Source organism: Ailuropoda melanoleuca, chromosome 2 (assembly GCF_002007445.2).
Source record: "Ailuropoda melanoleuca isolate Jingjing chromosome 2, ASM200744v2, whole genome shotgun sequence".
NCBI lineage: Eukaryota > Metazoa > Chordata > Mammalia > Carnivora > Ursidae > Ailuropoda > Ailuropoda melanoleuca.
Genome location: NC_048219.1, coordinates 21987687 through 22012774, shown reverse-complemented (window position 1 = coordinate 22012774; position 25088 = coordinate 21987687). Strand labels below are relative to the sequence as shown.

The following is a 25088-nucleotide window of genomic DNA, read 5'->3' as shown; positions in this document are numbered from 1 at the left end:
AAATAAATAAATAAATAAATAAAGATCTTATTTATTTATTTATTTGACAGAGAGAGACAGCGAAAGAAAGAACACAAGCAGGGGAATCGGGAGAGGGAGAAGCAGACTCCCCACCGAGCAGGGAGCCGGATATGGGGCTCGATCCCAGGACCCTGGGATCATGACCTGAGCCGAAGGCAGATACTTAACAACTGAGCCACCCAGGCACCCCTCAACTGTATATAAATTTTTTTAAAGACAAATTTAATCTTGGACAAGATGTCATCTAAGTTTTTTCCCATCTGGGAGCATACAATATAATAATATGACCGTATAATCCTTTTTATAAGAACATGACCTAGAAGCCACTAATCGGAATCACGGTTTCTACATATAGGGGGAAACGGGTCTTCAGAGAAATCCTCTCAACAGATACTAGGAAATGAGGGATAAGTCTAAAATCTCTTCATAAACACCTATCATCTAGATTGCCTCAAAATGAAAATATTTGCAGGGTGCCTGTATAGCACAGGACTCTTGGTTTGGGCTGAAGTCATGATCTCAGGGTCATGAGATCGAGCCCTGCCTGGGATTCCGTGCTCAGCACCGTAGGGGCTTCTTAGGACTCTCTCTCCCTCCCCCTCTACCCTTCCCCCCTTTAAAAAATAAATAAGGGTGCCTGGGTGATTCAGTCGGTTAACCAACGTACTCTTGCTTTCGGCCCAGGTGACCATCTCTCTTGGTGGTGAAATGGAGCCCCACGTAGGGCTCCACCTCAGCATGGAGTCTGCTTCAGATTCTCTCTTCCTCTCTCTCTGCTTCCCACCCCCCACCACTCATGCACACACGCTCTCAAATAAATAAATAAATAAAATCTTTAAAAAGAAAATATTTGCTACATTAAGCTTTTGGCTATCCCTTCTCCAGACTCTGGTCAAGTCTAACTTCCAGCAAACTTACCTCCCCAATAACTATACCCAAGAATAATTGTTCTTGTCCCCTTTTAGTTACATTTTAAGTCACAATCGACCGCTCATTAAACATTAAATGTTAAGATCAGTTATATATGACTCCTGTTGACCCAAAAATTCCTTGGAGGCTGGGTCTATGTAGCAATAAGTCTATTAAGAATAAGAATANTTAATAGCATCCAAGGGGGCGCCTGGGTGGCACAGCGGTTAAGCGTCTGCCTTCGGCTCAGGGCGTGATCCCGGCGTTATGGGATCGAGCCCCACGTCAGGCTCCTCAGCTATGAGCCTGCTTCTTCCTCTCCCACTCCCCCTGCTTGTGTTCCCTCTCTCGCTGGCTGTCTCTATCTCTGTCTAATAAATAAATTTTAAAAAAATCTTTAAAAAAATAAATAAATAAATAAGAATAAGAATACATGGTAGGAGAGATTCTTCAGAAATGTCACAGCCAGAAGCTGGGAGGGCAGCACCCAGGTACATTCCAGCATGGGGTAACTCAAAGCAGGAAAAGACGTTCGATACTAACCAGCAAATGTGCCACACAAAAATCCTTGGATAGGAGAATGAAAAGGGAGGAACTAGCCGGAGGTTACCATAGATAAGTGAATAGCTCAGGAAAGAAAGGCACAGGAGAAAACAAAAGGCAGATCCTTGGGAGTAGAAAACTAACTAAACAGAAGTCTAAAGAAGTAATTCTTTTACAAATCCATATACAAAATAAATAAATAAACCAACTTTTTAAATGGGCAAAAAATATGAATAGACATTTCTTCAAGAAAGTTTGCAAATAGCCAATAATCACATTAAAAGATGCTCAATGTCATTAGTCATTAGGAAAATGTGAATCAAAACCACAAGATACCTCTTCAGATGCAAAAGGGTGTGCTAAATGACTGCTAAAACCAAAGACAGACAACAGCCAAATGACTGCTAAAATCAAAGACAACAGCAAACATTAGTGAGGATTTAAAGAAATCAAACCATCATACAGTGCTGGTAGGAATGTAAAATGGGGGGGCGCCTGGGTGGCACAGCGGTTAAGCGTCTGCCTTCGGCTCAGGGCGTGATCCCGGCGTTATGGGATCGAGCCCCACGTCAGGCTCCTCTGCTGTGAGCCTGCTTCTTCCTCTCCCACTCCCCCTGCTTGTGTTCCCTCTCTCGCTGGCTGTCTCTATCTCTGTCAAATAAATAAATAAAAAATCTTTAAAAAAAAAAAAAAAGGAATGTAAAATGGGTGCAGCCACTTTGGTAAACAGTCTGGCAATTCCTCAAAATGTTAAACACAAAGTTACCATGCAACCTAACAATCCTACTCCTAAGTATATACCCAAGAAAAATGAAAACATGTCCACATGAAAATCTTTAAACAAATGTTCAGAGAGGCATTATTCATCACAGTCAAAAGGTAGCAACGGGGACGCCTGGGTGGCACAGCGGTTAAGCGTCTGCCTTCAGCTCAGGGCGTGATCCCAGCGTTCTGGGATCGAGCCCCACATCAGGCTCCTCCGCTGTGAGCCTGCTTCTTCCTCTCCCATTCCCCCTGCTTGTGTTCCCTCTCTCGCTGGCTGTCTCTATCTCTGTCGAATAAATAAATAAAATCTTTAAAAAAAAAAAAAAAAGGTAGCAACAATCCAAATATCCATCAACTGACAGACAAAATGTGGTATATCCATACAATGGAATATTATTCAGTGATAAAAAGGAATGAAGTACTTCCATGCTACAATGTAGATAGACCTTAAAAACGTCATGCTAAGTGAAAGAAGCCAGTCACAAAAAGCCACATTACTGTATGAGTCAATTTATACGAAATATACAGAATAGGCAAATGTACAGAGGCAGAAAGTAGATTAATGGTTACACAGTGATGGGGGGATGGGAGGATAAAGGGGTGACAACTAAAGGGTATAGGGATTCTTTCTGAAGTGATAAAAATGTTTTAAAATTGACTATAGTGATGGCAGCATATATCTGTGAATATACAAAAAATCATTGCATAGTACAGTTTAATTGGGTAAATTGTAACTTACATGAATTATATCTCAATAAGCTTTTAAAAAGAAAAAGTAACTCAGGAATTCTCTACTTCAGTTGGCCTAGGCTAGGACTCCAGAAACCTCAGTTCAGGAATTCCCTCTGCAACACAACAGCTTAAAATAAAACATTCAGCTGTATTTTACTGGCAGTTAATTCTCAAAAGGGTGCATGTTAGAAGCAGTTATAATGCTTTAAAGAAAAACTGATCCCTAGGACCATCCCAGTCCCACTGGATCAAAATCTCTATGATAGGGGGGCGCCAGGCTGGCTCAGTCAGTAGAGTGTAACTTGATCTCAGGGGTTGTGAGTTTAAGCCCCACAATGGGTGTAGAGATTTTTTTTTTTTTAAGGTTTTATTTATTTGAGAAAAAGAGAGCACGAACATGGGGAGGGGCAGAGGGAGAAGCAGGCTCCCCGCTGAGCAGGAAGCCCAACACACGGCTCAACCCCAGGGCACCGAGATTATGACCTGAGCCAAAGGCAGATGCTTAACCAACTGAGCCACCCAGGAGCACCAAGAGATTACTTTAAAATCTAAATTAACCAATCTCTATGATAGGGTACATAGATCTATATATTTTTTGTGTATTTCAGAGGTTAAAAGGAAGAAGATGTGGGGCTTTAATAGACATGCTGAGAACAAGTGGGGAAATTTGAATATAATCTTTCTATTAGATGCTGTTATTAAATTGATGTTAAACATTTTGGATCTGATAATATATTGTGGTTATTTAGGAGACTGTCCTTGGTCTTACAAAAAATACTTAAGGGTGAGGTATCATAAGGTCTGTGACTTGCTTTGAAATGTTTCAGGGGGAAAAAAAATTACGTACAAATACAGAGATAAAGCAAATGTGGCAAAATGCAAGTTACAACCAAACTGACCAATCTAAGTCAATATATGTGAGTATTCACTGTATTTGAAATTTTCAAAATAAAAAGTTAGGGAGTGGGAAAGTTCCTGATTCTTCCTGTGGCCTAAGAGTCACCAACTTCAGGTCATAAGGAAATCTTCTGATCCAAAAATTAACTTCCCACTTGCCATAAGAAGACTCCTTCCCCTATCGACACTTCCCAGAATGGACAAATGGACAAAGCTTTCTAATCTATACATGCCAACCCAAAAGATTTATAATACCAAAGAATAGATGAGATTATATTTTAATGGGAACAAGTTTCTGTTATTGTACCCTGAAATTTACTAGTGCGCCTTGTCCTTTAGGAAGAATGTGAGATCAGCAGCAAGTCAATGGGTACCTTCAATAAAGAGGCAGAGGTACTGAGGATAAAAGGGTGGAAGATGCAATCATGGGCAGAAAACAACCTGCCCAGACTACACAGCTTAACAACTTTGTTAGATTCTGTCTATCATACAAATCCTAGACAAAGAAAAGGCTCATTCTTGCGTCCAATATATACTGAACTGCCCACTATCCTATCCTCATGTACTAAATATGTGCATCACATAACTACACACAGAAGCAAAATAACTTCACAAAGTTAAGAATCCTGTCTATTACAAAGCTGTTTCCCACAGGGCGCCTGGGTGGCTCAGTCAGCTAAGCGTCTGCCTTCGGCTCAGGTCCTAATCCCTGGGTCCAGAGATCAAGCCCTGCATCAGGCTCACTGAGCAGGGAGCCTGCTTCTCTTTCTCCTTCCCCTCGTATGCTCTCTCTCGCTATCTCTGTCTCTCTCCCTCAAATAAACAAATAAAATCTTAAAAAAAAGAAACCTCTTTCCCAGAAAATTTATTCATTCAGTCAACCATACTAAGTCTTTTTCTTGACTCTCCCTACATAATCAGTACCAGTGACAGTATAAGGGAGCAATCAGAGACAGCATATGAAAGCAATCGTCGTTTTTTTTTTTTTTAAGATTTTATTTATTTATTTGACAGAGAGAGAGACAACCAGCGAGAGAGGGAACACAGCAGGGGGAGTGGGAGAGGAAGAAGCAGGCTCCCAGCAGAGCAGGGAGCCTGATGTGGGGCTCGATCCCAGGACGCTGGGATCACGCCCTGAGCTGAAGGCAGACACTTAATGACTGAGCCACCCAGGCGCCCCTAAATTCCATTCTTTTTTGTACTTTACTTTGAAAAATTAAACTATCCAAATCCTAAAAAGAAAAATAACAGGGGCGCCTGGGTGGCATGGTGGTTGGGCGTCTGCCTTCGGCTCAGGGCGTGATCCCTACGTTGTGGGATCGAGCCCCACATCAGGCTCCTCCGCTTTGAGCCTGCTTCTTCCTCTCCCACTCCCCCTGCTTGTGTTCCCTCTCTCGCTGGCTGTCTCTATCTCTGTCAAATAAATAAATAAAATCTTTAAAAAAAAAAAGAAAGAAAAAGAAAAATAACAAATGTGGCCATGGCAATCAAGAATTTGTTCATAGAGGAAGGGACTGTCTTTACTAACACTTACCAAGCCAGCAGTAAGAGAAGGTGCAGACTGTCCAAGGGACTGGTTCCTCATTCGAACCAGGTTTGATGCTTCTCCTGAAGACGGCCAAGTCACCTGTCCCACACTGCTATGTACACTGCTGGACAAGGGGAGCAGCTGCTTACCTTCAAACACAAGGTTTAGAAAATATTATTTATCAATGAATGAAAACATACAATGATATCAAGTGGATAAAAGTACAGTGATCCAAAATAAGATGAAGTTCTGCCATATTCATTTTTTTTTTATTTTTTTTTTTAAAGATTTTATTTATTTATTCGGCAGAGATAAAGACAGCCAGCGAGAGAGGGAACACAAGCAGGGGGAGTGGGAGAGGAAGAAGCAGGCTCCTAGCGGAGGAGCCCGATGTGGGGGCTCGATCCCGTAACGCCGGGATCACGCCCTGAGCCGAAGGCAGACGCTTAACCGCTGTGCCACCCAGGCGCCCCTGCCATATTCATTTTAGAATCTGTAGTCCTTTAAAAAATTCCAACTGTCTTGGTGGAGAGGAGAATTGTAAAAAGAATACTGAAAACTGAACGCCAGCACCCAACCTAGCAGGCTGAGTTTTCCAGTCCCTTCCATGCTACTTAGTTTCTCACCAACTCAATGCAACATGAGTGCAGCTGACAGCTTCTCCTAGACAAGTTTGGCCCTTAGGTTTCCGAAGATGAACGCTGAATCTATAATGCTCTGGCCAGACTCCATGTGTTCAGTCCAGGTTGACTGACTGACTGCCTTAATCCCAATGAAAGACTACAAGAAAGTCACTTATAAAAGACTGAGTATCAAGAATTGCAATGACTTTCTAATTGACGTGCCAGTCCTATTTCAATCTCTTCCTTCGTAATGTTCCTCACATTGCTACTAGTGATTTGACCAAAACAAACGTAATATCATTCCTTGTCCTAAAAAAACTGCTGATGACTCCCTACTATTCAAAATTAGCCAAACTTTTAAAAAACTAAAGAAATCCTCCTCTGTAAATCCAGATTATCTTCCTAGCCTCATCTCCTTCAACTCTTTTCTACACCCATTTGCTCACTCAACTTCAATATTATGCCCTGAATTTTTACCCGAATTTATCTTGATCACCCAACTCACTTGAAAACCTTTCCTCTTCCTGGCAAAATCCTATTCAACATGGAAATACCCACTGTAATAAAGGTGTGAGCAAAAGGAGTTTTGAGTTTTGTTTTTGGTACAACATACCATTTTATTGCAAATAAAATGTGATGCAAATTATTTGGAGGGCAATTTAGCAAAACTTACTAAAATTTGAATATGTTTGGACCCAGCATTCCACCTGTAGTAACGTAGTATAATGAAAAAACAGACCAGAATGCTCACCTTAGCAATGCTCACCAGAATAAAACTGAAAATAAAATGTTTATTACAATTTAAAGAAATTATACTACCTCCACATAATGAAATACTAAACCCATTAAAAATAATGAGGCAGTTCAAAATGTAGTCAAGAGAAAAATGTTCAACATTTCCTGTTGAGTAAAGTAAGCAGAAAGGAAGTATGTGGCATAAGATCCCAATTTTTATTTTAAAAAAAGTTTGTGTATATTTACATAAGCTTTTAAATGTATATTTAAATATAATGGAGTATATATAAATAGTTGAAGGAAGGCAGAGAGAAGAAAGAAAAGATTAAGAAGAACTTTTCACTTTGACATAATGCATGTCTTTGAACTCGAATTTTTTTATTACTGGCATATTTACTTTTTTAATCAGAAAAATGCAGTGTTTTTTAAAAATCTAGTTATCTTTCAAGTCTGTTCGTAAATGTATGCTTCATCAGACAGCCTTCCCATAAAACCCTCTACAAAGAATAGTTCTCTACTCCAAACTCCCGTAAGGCCAGAGTAGAGACGGCAGAGACGGCCTGCCTGCTTTCCTTCTGCAAATGCTGCCAAATTCTCCAGATCATCTGCCTACTCCTCATCTATATACTCTAAAGGAAAGCCAGCTCCTTGACTTGCCCTATCCACATACACAAAGGCTAGTATCATATCTCTATCTCCCTTCAAAATAAGGGCTTGCTGGGGAAAGAGGCTCACGCACCTGCAAAAGAAACCCATTTGGACATATACTGGTCTGGGCTTGAAATGTACCAAGGACTGCCAAGAATTTGAGGAAAACAAACAACATAAGACGGAAGGAACAATATGAACAAATGGAGAAACTAGCCCTTTAGTAAAGAAATAACTCAGGAAAAAAAAAAAAACTTAAAAAATTCTAATTACTCCTACAATGATTCAAGAGGCTAATATGCAAAATATTCCCAGTTAAACATGGCTGACTGAGTACATACTATTTTATCTTTTGTCACCCAGGACAGTAAATGAGAATAAAGAAGTAAAACAAACAAAGGCTATAATGAGGGAGGGGAGATTAACTGAGGAGATGAATTAGAATTTGGGGACAATGTGAAACAGACAGATGAATCATGACCAATGGAACTGGGAAAGAAAGACACAAGGTATAATAAGCATAGAGGAGGTAACAGTTGAATGGCAGTTAAATGAGATAGTAGCTACCCTGCAAAATCTCAGGTAAGTTTAGTACTCAGAAATGCAAGATACTAAAGAGGACATAAAATTAAGATGTAAGGCTGAACTCAGATGAACTGAAAATCTATAAAGACTCAAACACAACCACATTCCCACATTGTATCACCCAGTAGCCAATCACCAATTACCTCACAGGATAGAAGGAATATGGCATCTCAGAGCAAAGCAATGGATTCTGGTTATTAGGTGCTCAAAACAGTTGATTCAGAAACAAAAGAAAACTTTAAAAAAAATTTCAATACAAAGTTCTATTTACTCATATAATATTTATAAGGTAATATATCCTTAAAAGAAGAACAGAATACTATGAAAACAAAAAATGGTTCTATGTGATTAAATACACACCTGGCAAAACAACAATTTCAATAAAAGAATGGAAAGATAAAGCTGAGGAAATAGCCCTGAAAAGGGACAAAAATAAAAAGAAATTTAAAACTGGCAAGGAGTACACAGGAGGATTATATTTTCTTCTCTACTAATCTAATATTTTTAGCTGAGGCAAAACGGATTCTTTTTTTAATATTCTATTGATTGCTTAAAATTATGTCACATTTTAATTTTTTCCTATTTGGACCATGACTTCCTTGTATCATTTCTTCCCCTTGAATTTTTTAAAGATTTTTCTATGGGGAAGGTGGAGAGGCGCTGCAGGCTTTGGAATCGATTTTGAAAATGGGGGGGAAAAATCAAAAGAAGCAAAGGATATGAAGTCCACAGAAGTGAGCAGAGAGCAAAAGTCAAATTCAAAGGGAATAACCAATGATAGTAGTCAACTAGGAAATATCTAGCAGGCTGAGGAGGCTACCATTCAGAGATGTCATGAGGAAGCAGTAAAGAGAGGAAGATGGCCTTGCCCATAGTGTCCTATACAAAACTACCACCAGAGAAGAAACTGCCAAGATGCCAAGTCAGTTGATATACCCTAAAATATTGACAACACAGTCCCACATTTCTTAAAAAAACAAAATTAGATACTCACCTGACAACGAACTGGCCAGGCTTCCTCTCCGCAACTTACAGTCATCCTGACTAAGTTGTCGCTGGAGTTTAGCTTTTCCGGTGGATGAAAATATGTCAGGATTACTGAGCTTTCTAAAAAGCAGGGGACTAAGTCCAGCTATCACATCCTTCAAAGAAAAAAAAAAGTAAAACGTAAGTGTAATGTCTTTTCTGAAAAGTGTAAGGACTTTATATTAAACATCTTTACAACATTCACTGCAGTTAAAAAGTGCCATCATTTTATACTTTCTGCTCAACAGCTAAAGCCAGAAACCTACTTCTTAGTAAAAGCTGTCTGGGTATGTTATGAAGGCTGTGGGACACTGATTATAAAATGCCAAAGGGGCACCTGGGTGGCTCAGTCGGTTGAGCATCCAACTCTTAGTTGCGACTCAGGTCTCGATCTCAGGATCATGGGATTAAGCCCCAAGTCAGGCTCTGCATTCAGCGGGGAATCTGCTTGGGATTCTCTCTCTCTCCCCCTCTGCCCCTCTCCCCCTCCCCCACCCACTCCCTCTCTCTCTTCCCCTCTCTTAAGAAAAAAAAAAAAGTAGAAAATAAGTCTTTTTCCATAATGAGTACATGTCTAGTTATGTTTATTTTTCTCCTTCTATTCACTCTTCCTATATCCAGTAAAGCATACTTTAGCTTTTAAAAAATCATAAATAGCAGACCTTCCTTTACCTGTTATACAAAGTTAGAAATGCCTCTATCATTCAATGAATGCTAAAATAAAATGTATAGCTTTCTTTATAAGTCTATAATAGGAGCTAAATACAATGAAAAAGCATGAAGTACTATGGAGAAAACGCAGACAATATGAAACATTGAGAGGGCTTTCCTTTTGCCTTTATTTTAATCTAGTTCATCCCGCTCCATCCCAATGCCTGCTCCTCTTCACTCAGGAAGCAGCGTCCAACATATCATCAGGATTCAGGCATTTTGGGGGCGCCTGGATGGCTCAGTCAGTTAAGCATCTGCCTTCAGTCAGGTCATGATCCCAGGGTCCTGGGATCAAGCCTCATGTTGGGCTCCCTGCTCAGCGGGGAGCCTGCTTCTCCCTCTCCTCCGGGCTTGTGCTCTCTCTCGCTATCTCTGTCACTATCTCTTGTCTCTCTCTCTCACACACAAAATCTTAAAAAAAAAAAAAGTTTCAGACATTTTGAAGCAAACGCTCACCAACTGGCAGCATTAAAAGAGAAACTACTTTGAAAAAAATTAGGCAAATGAAGCATCTTTCATATGAAGGAAGCTATAATGAACACAGACAAGTTGCACATCTAAGTGATATGGACAGTACAAAGACAAAATGAGAAACATAAAAATAACTAAAATCTGTGTTACCTGCCGTTTGAAGAACAAGACTCAAGTAACTAATAAAAGCCACAGGGGGGTAAAATGGAAAAATGCCAACCTCCTTAAGATTTAAAAAAAAAAAAAACTCTAAAGTCATACAGTGTGATTGGTGGGTTCACAAACATGGGAAAGTGCCAATATTGGTTGGTGGTAGCTATACAGAATATAATTTATAAATGCTAAAGCATAAAAAAGTAAAGTTAAAGAAAAATAGCAGAACAAACAAGGAAGCAATATTTTTAAATTGGTAGTAAATGGATAAAATGATAAAGATATTTAGGCACTGTATCATTAAAGCAAATGATGTGTCAAGATAATTGTAACAAGTGAGCAGGGAGGAAGGAGAATTGGAAGGCATAGCTAATACAAAAAGAAAGCAGCAAGATAGCTGTCTATATTTCCACCATTTGGTGTGTCAAGAATGAAACAGTACCCATGCATCAAGGACAAACCATGGAAGGAAGCAGGGTTTGGGCACTAATGCTGATAACCCACCAAAAAGGGGTGGCCACTCACACAGCCAACATCCTCAGCAAGCAGCTTTCGGTGGAGGAAAGTAAGGAAGCCCTGGAAGATATCAAGCTGAAATAACATCCCGCATGAAGACAACATGGACAGGGAAAGGTCTCATCCCCAAAATAATTTACAAATGAGCTACATCAGAGAGCCAGCCCTGGGATGCCTGATACAGCGTATGGATGAGCAATTAGTCTTAGCCAAAAAAGGAACAACCACCAATATAGGACTAGACCAGTACCAATTAAGAGAAAGTCCTACCCTTTTCAATCACTCTATTCCCTATCATAACATACCAAAGATTAAAAAGCCAGAAAACAGAAAAGAAAAATAAAAGCAAATCATGCCCCTTCTTATTCCAAGTCTCACCTGTCAAAACCTCGCAAAGGGAAGAAAATATTAATTAAATTGGTTATGAAATTCAACCTTTAAATTAGCATGTCTTTTTAACTTTACTGAAGTATATTACTCATTTCAGAAAAGTACACATACCCAAGCATGAAACTCAATGAATTTTCACAAGTTAAACATACCCATGTAACCAGCATCAAGATTTAAAAAAAAATAAAATAAAATAAAGACATGGGGCATCTGGGTGGCTCAAGTCAGTTAAGCATCTGACTCTTGATTTTGGCTCAGGTCATGATCTCAGGACTGTGAGACTGAGCCCTGCTTCGGGCTCTGTGCTGAGCATGGAGCCTGCTTAATATTCTCTCCCTCTCCCTCTGTCCCTCCCCACTTCCCTCTTTAAAAAAGAAGAAAAAAAAGGACATTACTGAATTTACCCTAGAAGTCATTAAGAAACAAGCTGAAGCAAGTAACACGGAGAAAGAAAAAGTGTAGTGGAGGTAAAACTTCTTTACTAAACTTCCATACTAACTACTTACAGTTTTCTAGTTTCCAAGTCTAGTCATTTATGAGATCCAAACTACATGTTTTCAAGTTCAGAGGGATACCACTGTACCCTTTTAATAAGTTCTTCCTTACAGCTTAAAAACTAAATGAAATTGATTTCTATCATTTCTACAATCAAATGTTTCTTAAGCAAAATAGGGAGTTAAGGAAGGGTAAGAGTGTAGGGTGACTTACAGGTTTCTGGCTTGGACAGTATACTTATCAAGACAGGGAAAAGAGGAGAGGAGAAACCAGTTTACAAATAAAACACTGCTATGGCAATAGTAAATATTAGCATAACTATAAATTACAGTACTTTTCCAATAATTATGAGGGGAACTATAAAAATTTAACCTCAAAGAAAGAAAACGAAGGAGACATGAGTAACTCTCTTCAACTATATGACGGCTATCTCCTACATTATAGGAAACTTCTTACTTCTGAGGACAGAGTTAGAACTAGCAGATGAAAATAACAGAAAAAGTAGGTTTAGTTAGAGGGAAAAGCTAACAGTGAATAGGCCCCCTTAAAAAGGAATGGACTGTGCCACCAGAAATATTAAAAAGGTATGGTGAAAGTTGGCCTAAAGCAGTGATTCTCAAAATGTGGTCCCCAGGCCAGCAACATCAGCAGGACCTGTGAACTTGCTAAGAATGCAAAATCTCAGGCTTCACTCCAGACCTACTAAATCAGAAATTCTGACTGAGGGGACCAGCAATCTGTGTTTTACCAAGCCCTCCAGGTGATGCTGAAGCACATGAAAGTTTGAGAACCACCAGACTAGATCAAAAACTTTCAATACGATGCCACCAACACAACAAATACACTGACCAGTCGTGAGGACTGTATCACAAATTACTTGAAATTGATAATAAAGTGCTCAAGTTTGCAACCACTTTAATTAAATGAAAGTAGGTTCTTGATAAATGTTACAATAAAGTCAATTCGCCTGTATTAAGTGAAATTTTTAAAAGGCAGAATTCGGGTGCCTAGGTGGCATAGTCGAGCCTTAAACTCATGAACCTGCGATCAAGACTTGGGCTGAGATCAAAAGTTGCAGGCTTAACTGACTGAGCCACCCAGGTGCCCCATGTCTTTTTTTTTTTTTTTTTTTTAATCTTGATGCTGGTTACATGGGTATGTTTAACTTGTGAAAATTCATTGAGTTTCATGCTTGGGTATGTGTACTTTTCTGAAATGAGTAATATACAGTAAAGTTAAAAAGACATGCTAATTTAAGGGTTAAATTTCATATCCAATTTAATTAATATTTTCTTCCCTTTGCAAGGTTTTGACAGGTGAGACTTGGAATAAGGGGCATGATTTGCTTTTATTTTTCTTTTCTGTTTTCTGGCTTTTTATCCTTTGGTATGTTATGATAGGGAATAGAGTGATTGAAAAGGGTAGGACTTTCTCTTAATTGGTACTGATCTAGTCCTATATTGGTGGTTGTTTCTTTTCTGGCTAAGACTAACTGCTCATCCATACACTGTAGCTTATTGTTTTCTCTTTTAATTCAGAGTACTGAGTTGTGACTATTTTGCTTATGGCCCTGGGAGTCCTCAGAGTTTCTCTCTGTCTTGGCTTAGAACCATCTCCCTCCTCCACAATACAAAGCAAATCTCAGGTTAAATTTACCCACAAAGCTAGAGTTGTGCTTACACTGTACTATGCTGTTAAATATAGGATTCAAAGTAAAGGATTCACAGCTGAAAACTGGAGTCTAAGACTAAAAACCTGGATTAACTCTCATTAGGAGTTGTTTTACCCCCAATGACTGGTAGGTGAAAAGAACTCTATATCTTGTGGCAGATTCTTCCTAATCTACCCTACCAAGAGTCAAACCCAGGTGCCACACTAATCAAAGTTCATCCTCCTAATCCCTATCAAAAAACCTTTGCTTATCTGTATGTGTGTGCGTGTGTGCACACATATATATATATGAACTTTGACCCATACATCAAGCATTATCAAACACAGACAAAAATTAACTCTAAATGGATCATGAATCAAACTATAAAATCTAAAGTTATAAAACTTCAGAAGAAAATACAAGAGTAAATTTTTGTTAGTTTTAGAGTTCTTAGATAAGATACAAAACACAAGTTTAAAAAGAGCAAATTTATAAATTAGACTCAAATTTAAAAAACTACTCTTGAAAAAATACTGTTAGAAAATGAAAACAAATCACACACAAGGAAACAATATATGCAAAACACATGTGAGAAAGGACTGGCATTCAGTACATAGAAAGATCTTTCAAAATTCCATAATAAAACACATAAGCCTATAATAAAAAATATGAGCGAAAGACTGAACAGACACTTAAACAAGAGGCAACTATGGCAAATAAACACACGAAACCACCCTCAACATCATTTATCATTAGGGAAACAAAAATTAAAATCAAATGAGATAAAAAAAAATCAAATGAGAGACAACGTCAGCAAAAACAAAACAAAACCCCACAGCTGCAAACTAACATCCCCCACAGAAACAATTGAAAAACAAGCAGAAAGTGTCAGAACCACCTTTGTCAGAATTCTGGAAAACAGTCAAAGGTTTACAGCCAAGAAAATGCTGAATCAAGAAGTCAACTTAAAAATAGCAGGAAAGCGGGCCACCTGGTTGGCTCCATTGGTTGGGCGTTGGGCTCTTGGTTTCGGCTCAGGTCATGATCAGGGTCGAGGGATCCTGTCCCACTTTGGGCTCTGCACTCAGCAGGGAGTCTGCTGTAGATTCTCTGTCTCCCTCTACCCCTCCACCCGCTCGTGCCTGCACACATGCTCACTCTCTCTCTAAAATAAATCAATAAATCTTTAAAAAATAATAATCATAGGACAGCTTTGTGGCATTTTCACTTGCCCTTGCCCACCCACTCCTACATATGTTCCGCCGATGTCAGCTGGTGTTTCCGGTGCAGGACTCTGGTCCCTGGTTCCGAAAGGAGCACAACAGACCTTATTTGCAAATTGTTGCTTATATCTGTTCTAACTTGTCTGGGGCTACCTGAAGGACTGACACAAGGCACACCTTTAGTTCACCTAACTCTGAATCTGTTCATGATGGAAAAGCAGAAGGCATTGCTCAAAAACATTGTGAAGTGATCCAAACACCCACAGCGACCTGGGCCAAAAGATTATAAATGAGACATAAAATACACTGCCTAAAGTCTAGGAGGAAAAGAGGAGAGTTTCTGTGGCGAATTAGGGCAATTAAAAATATCTGCGTATATAGAATAATTTAGTAAACCCAAGGCAAGGACACCTGGCTGGCTCCGTGGTAAAAGCATGGGCTTTTGATTATGAGTTTGAGCCCCACGTTGGGTGTAGAGATTAAATAAACTTAAAAAAAAAAAAAATAGAAAGCCCAGGGCAAAATGCACGCTCAGGAAAGACCTGAAAAGACTTCACGCTTTCATCTCAGCCTGATCTCTAGTCTGGCTAAGCACAAAGTCCATATGCAAAGACCCTCTAGGAGGTATATTTGTTTGTTTGTTTAGCTCCTAGTGATCAAGGAAACCTCCATCAAAACACAAGCTAAGGAACAGAGACTTCAGTACCGCACAGAGCAAAGAATTCAATTTCCACAAAAAAAAAAAGTTGGGAAAACTCACTAGATAAATGGACAGCTACAGCCTTCAACAATCAAAAAACAACAAACTCTAGAGAAAGGGGGAAAGGTGATTTCCAGAGTTACCAATATTCAAATGTCCATTTTTTTTTAAGAAACCCCTTTTATTTATTTATTTTTTTTAAAAATTTATTTGACAGAGAGGGAGAGAGAGAGAGCACAAGCAGGGAAAGCAGCAGAGGGAGAGGCAGAAGCAGGCTCTCTGCTGAGCAAGGAGCCTGATGCGGGGCCGGATCCCAGGACCCTGGGATCATAACCTGAGCCGAAGGCAGATGCTTAACTAACTGAGCCACCCAGGTGCCCCTCAAATGTCCATTTTTCAACAACAACAAAAGCACAAGACATACAAAGAAATGAAGAAGTATGGCCCATTCAAAGAATCAAAATAAATTAACAGAAACCATGCCTGAGGAAGCCCAGCATTAGACCTAGTAGTAAACTTTAAATCCCGGTCTTAAATATGCTCAAGTTATACAAATGAAAACCCGAAAAACTGCATGAAAGAAAAACAGGGTTGCATATATAAGATACTCAAGGAAAGACAATGTGAGCCAAGGATTTTATATCCAGGATAATAACCTTCAAGGTAAAAGGCACAGGCAAACTGTTATCAATATAAAATAACTCTGAATGTTGTTCCAACAGACCCTTCCTAAGGAATCTACTAGAGAAGATTCATACAATCAAAATAACTAGAGTGATATCAACATGGTGATTAGCATTAAATATGAAGTCATTTGTAGAATGAATAAATGTACATTAAAAGGGAGAGTATAGTACATAATGGCTATATAATTTGCAAGTGTAGATATAGGTCAACCACAAAATGGAAGGGGGAAGGTGGAGAGAGCTTATACAAAAAAATTTAACAGTTCTCATTAATCATTATTGGTGGTAGTATATTAGTATTGCCATGAGAGACATACATTTAGCGTATGACAAAGTAAATGAATAATTCCTGGATATTCTAATTGTTGGTTCAAAACCCTCTCAGGAACTTCCCGGGTGTAATCTGAAACTGGCCCCTGTACTCAGAGGGCAGGGAGAGGCAGAAGAAAGAGAAAGAACTCCAAGTTGGTAGGTGGCAGTATTAATAAGCAAAGGGAACTTATATACAAGGCTTGTCTTGGGAGCAGCAAGGAAAATGGATCCCCCCACCTGCCTGCCAGATCTTGGTTTATAGAGGCCTTAACTAGGTGCAGTCACATATACCATGCAGGTGTTTTCAAGACTACATCACTGTCTTAAGGCTATATGTCCTTGGAGCTGCCTCTAGGAGCAGGAAAGGCAAGTGGAACCCACATTCCAAGGACAGGGGTGGGGGAAAGGAGCCTCCCAGAGTCCAGGTCCAGCTCACAGGTCAATCGGAAGTCACATCTTTTTGATGACACTCCCCAACATTCAATTCTTTCACCCCTGAATCTTTGGGAATATGATTCTTGGTACAGAAGAGAAGAAATATTAATGTAATATACAGGAGATTAAGGTTTTTGAAAATCTCTGTAGTTCTTTGCAAATATACTGTTAACTGACAATGTAGTTATGTTATTTCTTAACTGTATCCACTGAAAAATTGGAGAAACAATGACCAACACAATAGCAATGAGTATCCTTAGGACCTAGACTGTAGTTGTTCTAAAACACCATCTCCCATTAAAAGAAACCAGGAGCTCATGGGAGCCCTGGGTGGCTCAGCCAGTTAAACATCTGACTCTTAATCTCAGCTCAGGTCTTAATCTCAGGGTGGTGAGTTCAAGCCCCTTGTTGGGCTCCCCAAAAAAAGAAAGAAAAGGAAATCAGGAGTTCTTAGAGAAACAGATAATTCCAGGTCTAAGGCAGAATATGAGCCTGGATCAGGCTGACACACAAGATCGCAAAAAAAAAAAAAAAAAAAAAAAAAACACACTATCAAAACTATTAGGATAAGGGGTACCTGGATGGCTCAGTCAGGTAAGTGACTGATTCTATCAACTCAGGTCATGATCTCAGGGTCCTGAGATCGAGCTCTGCCCTGTGTCTTGCTCCGCACTCAGAGGGGAGTCTGCTTCTCTCCCTCTCCCTTTACCCCCCCAATAAATAAGTAAATCTTAAAAAATAAAATAAAAAAACTATCAGGATCAGGTCCAAAAGACTAAGGAACGAACAATTCTCTTTATAGACAACAACAGGACAATCTGAGCTTCCCCTAGTACAAGAACACATTATATATGGGTTGAAACACATTTAAATACATTTAAGTGCATAACGACACTGATAATAAGAAAATAATTTACTGGTCACCTTCTGAAGATGACAGGGAACCAATTCGTTATCTTAAAACCCAGGTAAATTTAAAAGGATAGAATCAAGTCTGTCTTACATGTACTATGCCACTGGGAACTAAATAATAGATGAAGGGAGCATCACCTTAAAGTGTTATTCCAGCAAGTGATCGAAAACAAAATGACAGAATTCTATCACCATTTTGCAACTCCCAATTACTGAATATTGGTACTGAGCATCAACAACTGCTAAAATCAAAGAGCAAACGGCAGATACTATGACATGCCTCCTGTTGAAAGACCACACAACCATCCATAATCTTGCCAAAGGGATTGAACCTAAAACTGATGAAGCCCCTGTATCCAGCTGTAAATTGCAAGAAATACAAAGGACACAGAAACATTGTGAAATGCACTGTAAGTATGCAAAGCTAGACTGTGGGAAACTCTATAGGTCAAATGCCCCAGGGTTTTTCAACGTTTATAAATTTTAAGGAAAAGGAAGAGATGGAAGGGAAACCTACAGATTATAAAAGATTTTACCATCTAGATTTTTTAAATGGGCAAGACTAAACTGTAATGTTTTAGATGCAAATTTACAAGGAAATGCTTACTTTTTAAGTCAGGACAGTGATTACTTTTGGAGGGAAGGTGGGGCTGTGATTGAGATGGGACAGAGAGAGAGGAATTTCTAGAATGGCTGGCAAAATCGTTTTTCCTTACATGGGTAGTGCAGTGGTTGTAAGGGTGTCCATCTCATAATAATTCATTAAGTTATACATTTGTATTGAGTGCTTTTCTGTACTTCTTTATTTTACAATAAAAAGGTTTAAAAGAAAAAAGGAAAGGAAGAAGAAAAAAAGCTGAAAACAAGTGGCCTGCTACAAAAGTAAAGGAATATTCTCCTACACATAAAGTTAGAGCAGTGACAAAAAACAAGCACAAAAAACACAGAAACATTTAGTGAGATCCAATACAAATGAGAAATTCTAAATCTTGATTTAACAATGAAAACAACACTGCAAATAAACTCTCCTATCCTTATTTCATATTCAAACTCACTAAGCTACTGAGAGAATTCAAACCTAGTCCAAAGGATGTTTTTTCTCCATATTATATTTAAATGACATTCATAAAGAACTCAAAACAATAAGAAAAATAAAAGAAACAGTCTATAAGAAAAACAAGAGAGTATATGGATAAGTAAGTCTCAAGGCAAAAAATCCAAATAATAGATATAAGGGAAAAATCCAAATAACAAATAAAATTCACGAGCAATTAGGGAAATATATTTAAAACACTGATATGCCATCTAAACCTAACAAATTACAAAAAGTATACCTGATAACACTAAGAGTTGGCAAAGACATAGCAAAACATCACTGGCCAAAGTACAGATTGGTACAATCACTGTAGAAAGCAATTTGGCAATAATATCCAGTAAGAAAAACTCTTACATGTATGCACAAGGAGATAAGTACAAGGATGTTTACTGCACTCTAACAGGAAAAATGAAAATGACCTAAGGGTCCATTATATAAGAATGAATAAACTCATTTATTCAAAGGAATGTCATACAGCTTTTAAAAATTAATGAAACTGATTTAAATATATTAACATAGATCAAGTTTAGCAAACTTCAGAGGCAAGGCGAAATCCTAACCATAGCCTATTTATGTCCAGCCAGGAAGTTAAAAATAGTTTTTATATTTGTAAATGGTTGGAAAACAAATCAAAGAACAATATTTCATTAAATATTCTCAATATGAAGAATATGAAAGTTATATGAAATTCCAATTTCAATGTCTATATATTAAGTTTTATAGGAACTTAGCACAGTTCACTCATTCACCTATTATCATATAGATGCTATCATGCTACAACAGAAATGAATAGTTATGAAACAGACAGTATGACACAGCCTAAAATATTTATTATCTGGCCCTATACAGAAAAAGTTTGTTGATCCATGACATACATAATTCTCAAAAACAATGTTGAGTGAAAAAAAGTAAGAGTGAAAGGATATATACAGTAATACATAGTTTATATAAAATTTAAAAACAAATACTGCTACATCTTTCTTATAAATATTTTTAGTAATGGATTTTTCTTCCCCACTTGTGCAGCATTAAATACACACCACTTTCAGGACAGTGGTTTCCTCCTGGGGTGGGACCTGGGAGGGAAGGGATGCTAACAGTAACTGTATTTACTTCTTTAAAATCTAAAACAGGGCCCCCTGGCTGGCTCAGTCGGTGGAGCATGCAACTCTTGATCTCAGGGTTGTGAGTTCGAGCTCCACATTGTGTGGAGAGATTACTTAAAAATAAAATTAAAAATAAATAAATGTTTGGGGCTCCTTGGTAGTTCAGTCAGTTAAGTGTCTGCCTTCAACTTAGGTTGTGATACTGGAGTCCTAGGATTGGGCCCCACATTGGCCTCCCTGCTCTGCAGGCAGTCTGCTTCTCCCTCTCCCACTGCCCTTCCCCCCACTCATGCTGGCGCACTCCCGTTCTCTCTCTCTCTCAAATAAAATCTTAAAAAAAAAAGTGAAGGACAGTCTACCAAAGGGGTGAAAATACCTGCAAATTATATATTTGATAAGAGTCTAGTATCCAGAATAAACGTAGAACTCTTACACCTCAACAACAAACAATGGAATTTAAAAATGGGCAAAGAAAAAAAATAAAATAAAATAAATAAAATATATAAATAAATAAAATAAAAATGGGCAAAGAACTTGAATAAACATTTCTGTAACAAAGACACACAAATGGTCAACAAGCACATAAAAAGATGCTTGACATCATTAACCTATAGGGAGATGCAAATCATAAAGCACAATGAGGGGCACCTGGCTGGCTCGCTGGACGGAACATGAGGTTCTTGATCTCAGAGTTGTAAGTTCAAGCCCATGTTGGGTGTAGAGGTTACTTAAAATATTTTAAAAATAAAAAATGTTTTTAATTTAAAAATTTTTAAAAAGCACAATGAGACATCGCTTACATCCACAATGGCTAAAATTTTTAAAAATGTGAAAATAACAAGTGTTAGAAAGGTCACAGCCAAACTGGAACCCTTGTACATTGCTGGTGGCAATGTTAAAGTGGTACAGTCACTGTGAAAAACATTTGGTAATTTCTCATAAACTTAAACATAAAACTACCATATGATCCAACAATTCCACTCCTGTCCATATAACAAAAAAACTGGAAAAACAGGTATTCAAACAAAAACTTATACACAAATGTTCACAGTAGCTTCATAGTTCATCTCAATCACCAAAAGGTAAAAACAATCCAAATGTCCATTAGTTGATGACAAACAAAATGTGGTACATCCATACAAATATGAAATATACTCAGCCATGAAAAGAAATGAGGTATTGAAACATACTATTATATGGCTAAATCTCAAAAACATTATGCCGAGTAAAAGAAGCCAGACATAAAAAGCCACATATTGTACGATTCCATTTGATATGAAATGTCCAGAGTCCACAGCAACAGAAAGTGGATTAGTGGTTGCCAAACACTGTGGGGAGGAAGAAATAGGGAGTAACAAACTTAATAGGTAGAAGACTTACATCTGGGGTGATGAAAATGTTCTGGAATTAGGGGCATCTGGTTGCTCAGTCGGTTAAGCTTCTGCCTCTTGTGCTCTCAATGGCGCTCTCTCTTTCTGTCTCTCAGATAAATAATTTTTAAAAGAAGGAGGCACCTGGGTGGCTCAGTCAGTTAAGCGTTTGCCTTTGGGTCAGGTCATGATCCCAGGGTTCTGGGATCGAGCCCCGAGTCGGGCTCTCTGCTCAGCAGGCAGCCTGCTTCTCCCTCTCCCTCTGTCCCCTGTTGACGTTCGCTCTATCTCAAATAAATAAATAAAATCGGGGTTTTTTTAAGGTTCTGGAATTAGATAATGGTAATGGTTCCACAACATTTGAATGTACTGAATGTCACTGATTTTATGTTAAGTGTATGTATGTAACTTAAAAAGTCAAAAAACATGTGGAGGTGGGCTCTCTAGAGCCATTCTTCCTTCCAGGAGCCTATTAAAGTGAGAACAGCTGAAACCCAGTCACCTTTCTCTCTGGCATCTCTTTGGCTTCCTTCTGGCTTTTTCCCTCTTCCCCATGGCCCACTGACAAAGTGAGAAAAGCCTGAGGATAGCTTTCACTAGCCACCAAGACTGAAGGAATACGGGGGTTGCCAGTGACTAGTTCTGCCAGAGGCTGAGGAAAACAAGCTTTTCCAGATCTCCTAGATGTTCTTGGAAAAAGGCCTTTACTTGCATTCAAAATGGTTATTACCCAAAACTCTGTGGACCTACAAGAAATGAAAGGAGACTACAGTCCTAGGCTGTCTATACCCAAAATAAGAGGATTTCTACATAGTTCTAGTTGAGGACTAGATTGTGGTTTGAAGCCTGGAGCAGGAACTAACTACTTGTTGACCAAACATGATCCACCTTCCTCTTGGGCACAACTCGATTATTTCCCAGCCTTTCAGCAGTTAGGCACGGCCCTGTGATTGAATTCTGGCAATGGAAGATGGGGGCAAGTAATTTAAGCCACTTCCACCTGGCCCATCAAAACCTCCCACAAGATTCCCCCACCTGCTCCAGGTGACCTTGGAAGCGATGTGAAGAAAATGGTGAAGTCTAAATTCTTTTGAGTGTATCTGTTACAGCAACTAGTGTTCTTTAACATGAAAGACTACTAACATGAGAGCTACTAATAAAATGTCCCTTTCTGATATTGGTCAAAGGCAGGACTCAGATGTTCCTAGGTCACCTGAACAAAACCATCTTGATATCACACCTTTGAAATAGCTTACGGACTTTTCAAAAATTAATACCAGCTATTTCTATTCTCTGCTTTCTAAAACATTCCTGAAAGCCTCAAAGATTTGTGCAAAATCAGAAGGCCTGACAAGTCTATACTACCTCTGCCTTACTGAAATACAGGCAGAGAAACTATGTGCCTTGTTAATCTCCAACATATTAAGGGTAGAAGAATTTGTGCATCTGCTACTCAGGTTCACCCTTAGGAAGTACTGTTAAAGTTGGTACAGCTAAAATTATATCATAGAATTTTTAAATGTCGTTACGTTGGCCTGAATTTGTTCTTAATTACATTCCAAAACCTAGGGAGACCATACTATCTCCTAAGCCAGTTACTTAATAAAGAAATTCATAAGAGGTTCCCTGAAGGGAAAAATGCACAAATTAAAGCCTCCTTTTCAAGCTGAACAAAGTAAAAGAATAGTTCAATAACACCAACAAATCAAAGGTCAAGACACATCTTTTTCTATTATATTTCTTTCTAAAACCAGATGAGAACACTAAAAAATATAAATTCTATATTCACACATTCTGTGCATGTACCTTAAAAATATAATGATAGCTTCTTGGTATCAGCCTTTTAACAAGTGTTTTATGTGGATTAATTTATTAAATCCTCACAATAACCCTATGAAATAGGTAATAATAACATCTGTTACATATATGGGATAATTAAAGCTTGGAGAACTTAAGTAACTTGTCTCAGGTCACAGAGCTGGGATTTGAAGTCAGAAAATGACTTCATCTTAATCACTACCAATTCACTCAGAAATACTTATTGAGTACCTTCTACATACAATTCTAGAAGCCAGAGATACAGCAGTGAGAAAAACAGACCCAAATTCCTGCCCTCAGGAATCATACAGTCTAATGTGGAAGAATGATAATAACAAACATCTGACAGTACCAGGTGAATAAAAGACATGAATAAAAAAGAGGGAAAAGAAATTACTAAGTGTTACTTTAAAAAGGCTAGTCAAGGGGCGCCTGGGTGGCACAGCGGTTAAGCGTCTGCCTTCGGCTCAGGGCGTGATCCCGGCATTATGGGATCGAGCCCCGCATCAGGCTCCTCTGCTTTGAGCCTGCTTCTTCCTCTCCCACTCCCCCTGCTTGTGTTCCCTCTCTCGCTGGCTGTCTCTATCTCTGTCGAATAAATAAATAAAATCTTTAAAAAAATAAAAAAATAAAAATAAAAAGGCTAGTCAAGAAAGGGCTCTTTGAGGAGGTGATATGTGAACAGAAACCTGAATGAACTATGGCCAATATATAGATACATCTGAAAAAGAACATCTCAGGTAAAGAAAACTACCAAGTGTAGAAATTCTGCAAATAAGAATTTTTAAAACATCCTCAGGCAGAAGCATGCTTTATATATTCAGAGACCATAAAAGCAGCCAGTACGACTCTTAGCTCAGTGAAGAAGAAGAAGAAGAAGAAGAAGAATGGAAGGAAATTAGAGAAAGCCAAGAGGCAGAGCACTAGAATCTTCTAGAACAAAGCAAGCTTTCCATTGTGATGGAAAGCCACCATAGGGTTTTGAATTAGGGAGTGACAAACTCTGATTTAAGCTTCAACAGGACAATACTGGATCTTTCCGCGTACAAAATATCACTGGGTGGGGAGAAGTGAGAATATAATCAGACCAGTTAGGAGACTTTTACAATAATCCAGATGAATGATGATAAAGGCTAAATTAGGGTAGCGACAGAGCTAGTGGGGAGAAGTCTCATGCAATTTGAAGGTAGCACCAACCAGACCTAATCGACTGAATGTGGAATATGAAGTTAAGAAAAGAATTAAAGACAATTTCCAAGTGCTGATCTGAGTAAATGAGAGAATGGTAGTGCCATTTATTGACATGGGAAAGACTGACTGGAAAGAAGCAGAATGGGAGGAAAAAATCAAGAATTCAGTTTTATACACATTAAGTTTGAGATCTATTGACTATCCAAATGAAAATAGACATAGGCACAAACAACTGAAATTAAGAGTCTAGAGCTCAAAAGAAAGATCATAATTAGATAAATAAATGTGGGAATCATCAGCACACAGATGGAATTTTAAGCAGTATGATCTGATGAGATCATATTAGAAGAGAGAATAAATTTTAAAGCAGACTGAACCCTCTGAAGCACCACTGAGATAAGAAGAAAACCAATGGGGCGCCTGGGTGGCACAGCGGTTAAGCGTCTGCCTTCAGCTCAGGGCGTGATCCCAGCGTTATGGGTTCGAGCCCCATCAGGCTCCTCCACTGTGAGCCTGCTTCTTCCTCTCCCACTCCCCCTGCTTGTGTTCCCTCTCTTCGCTGGCTGTCTCTATCTCTGTCGAATAAATAAATAAAATCTTAAAAAAAAAAAAAAAGAAGAAGAAAACCAAGAGAACAAGGCCCCAAAAGCCAAATGATGGAGTGATCAACAATGTCTAATGCAACAGGTTGAGTGAGACGAAGACTGCAAACTGGCCACTGGATTTAGCCACGATGACCCTGACATAAGTATTTCAGTGGAATGATGGTGGGTTCAAGAAAGAATGAGGAGAGAGGAAATGAAAGCAAAGATACAGACAACTCTTCGAGTAGTTATAAAG

General features: G+C 38.7%; 1 protein-coding gene across 4 annotated transcripts in view; it reads right to left on the bottom strand.

Annotated features, from left to right (window-relative positions):
- Positions 1–25088, bottom strand: part of MAST2 (microtubule associated serine/threonine kinase 2) — a 213424-nt gene that overhangs the window by 178060 nt on the left and 10276 nt on the right. For 3 of the 4 annotated variants that reach the window (XM_034651722.1, XM_034651745.1, XM_034651731.1), the window contains exons 2-3: positions 8981–9128; positions 5402–5544 (exon numbers count right to left, since the gene is read on the bottom strand). In XM_034651722.1, coding sequence (XP_034507613.1) covers positions 5402–5544; positions 8981–9128 — 291 coding nt within the window. The remainder of the gene's footprint in view (positions 1–5401; positions 5545–8980; positions 9129–25088) is intronic. The other variant, XM_034651738.1, reaches the window with a different exon arrangement.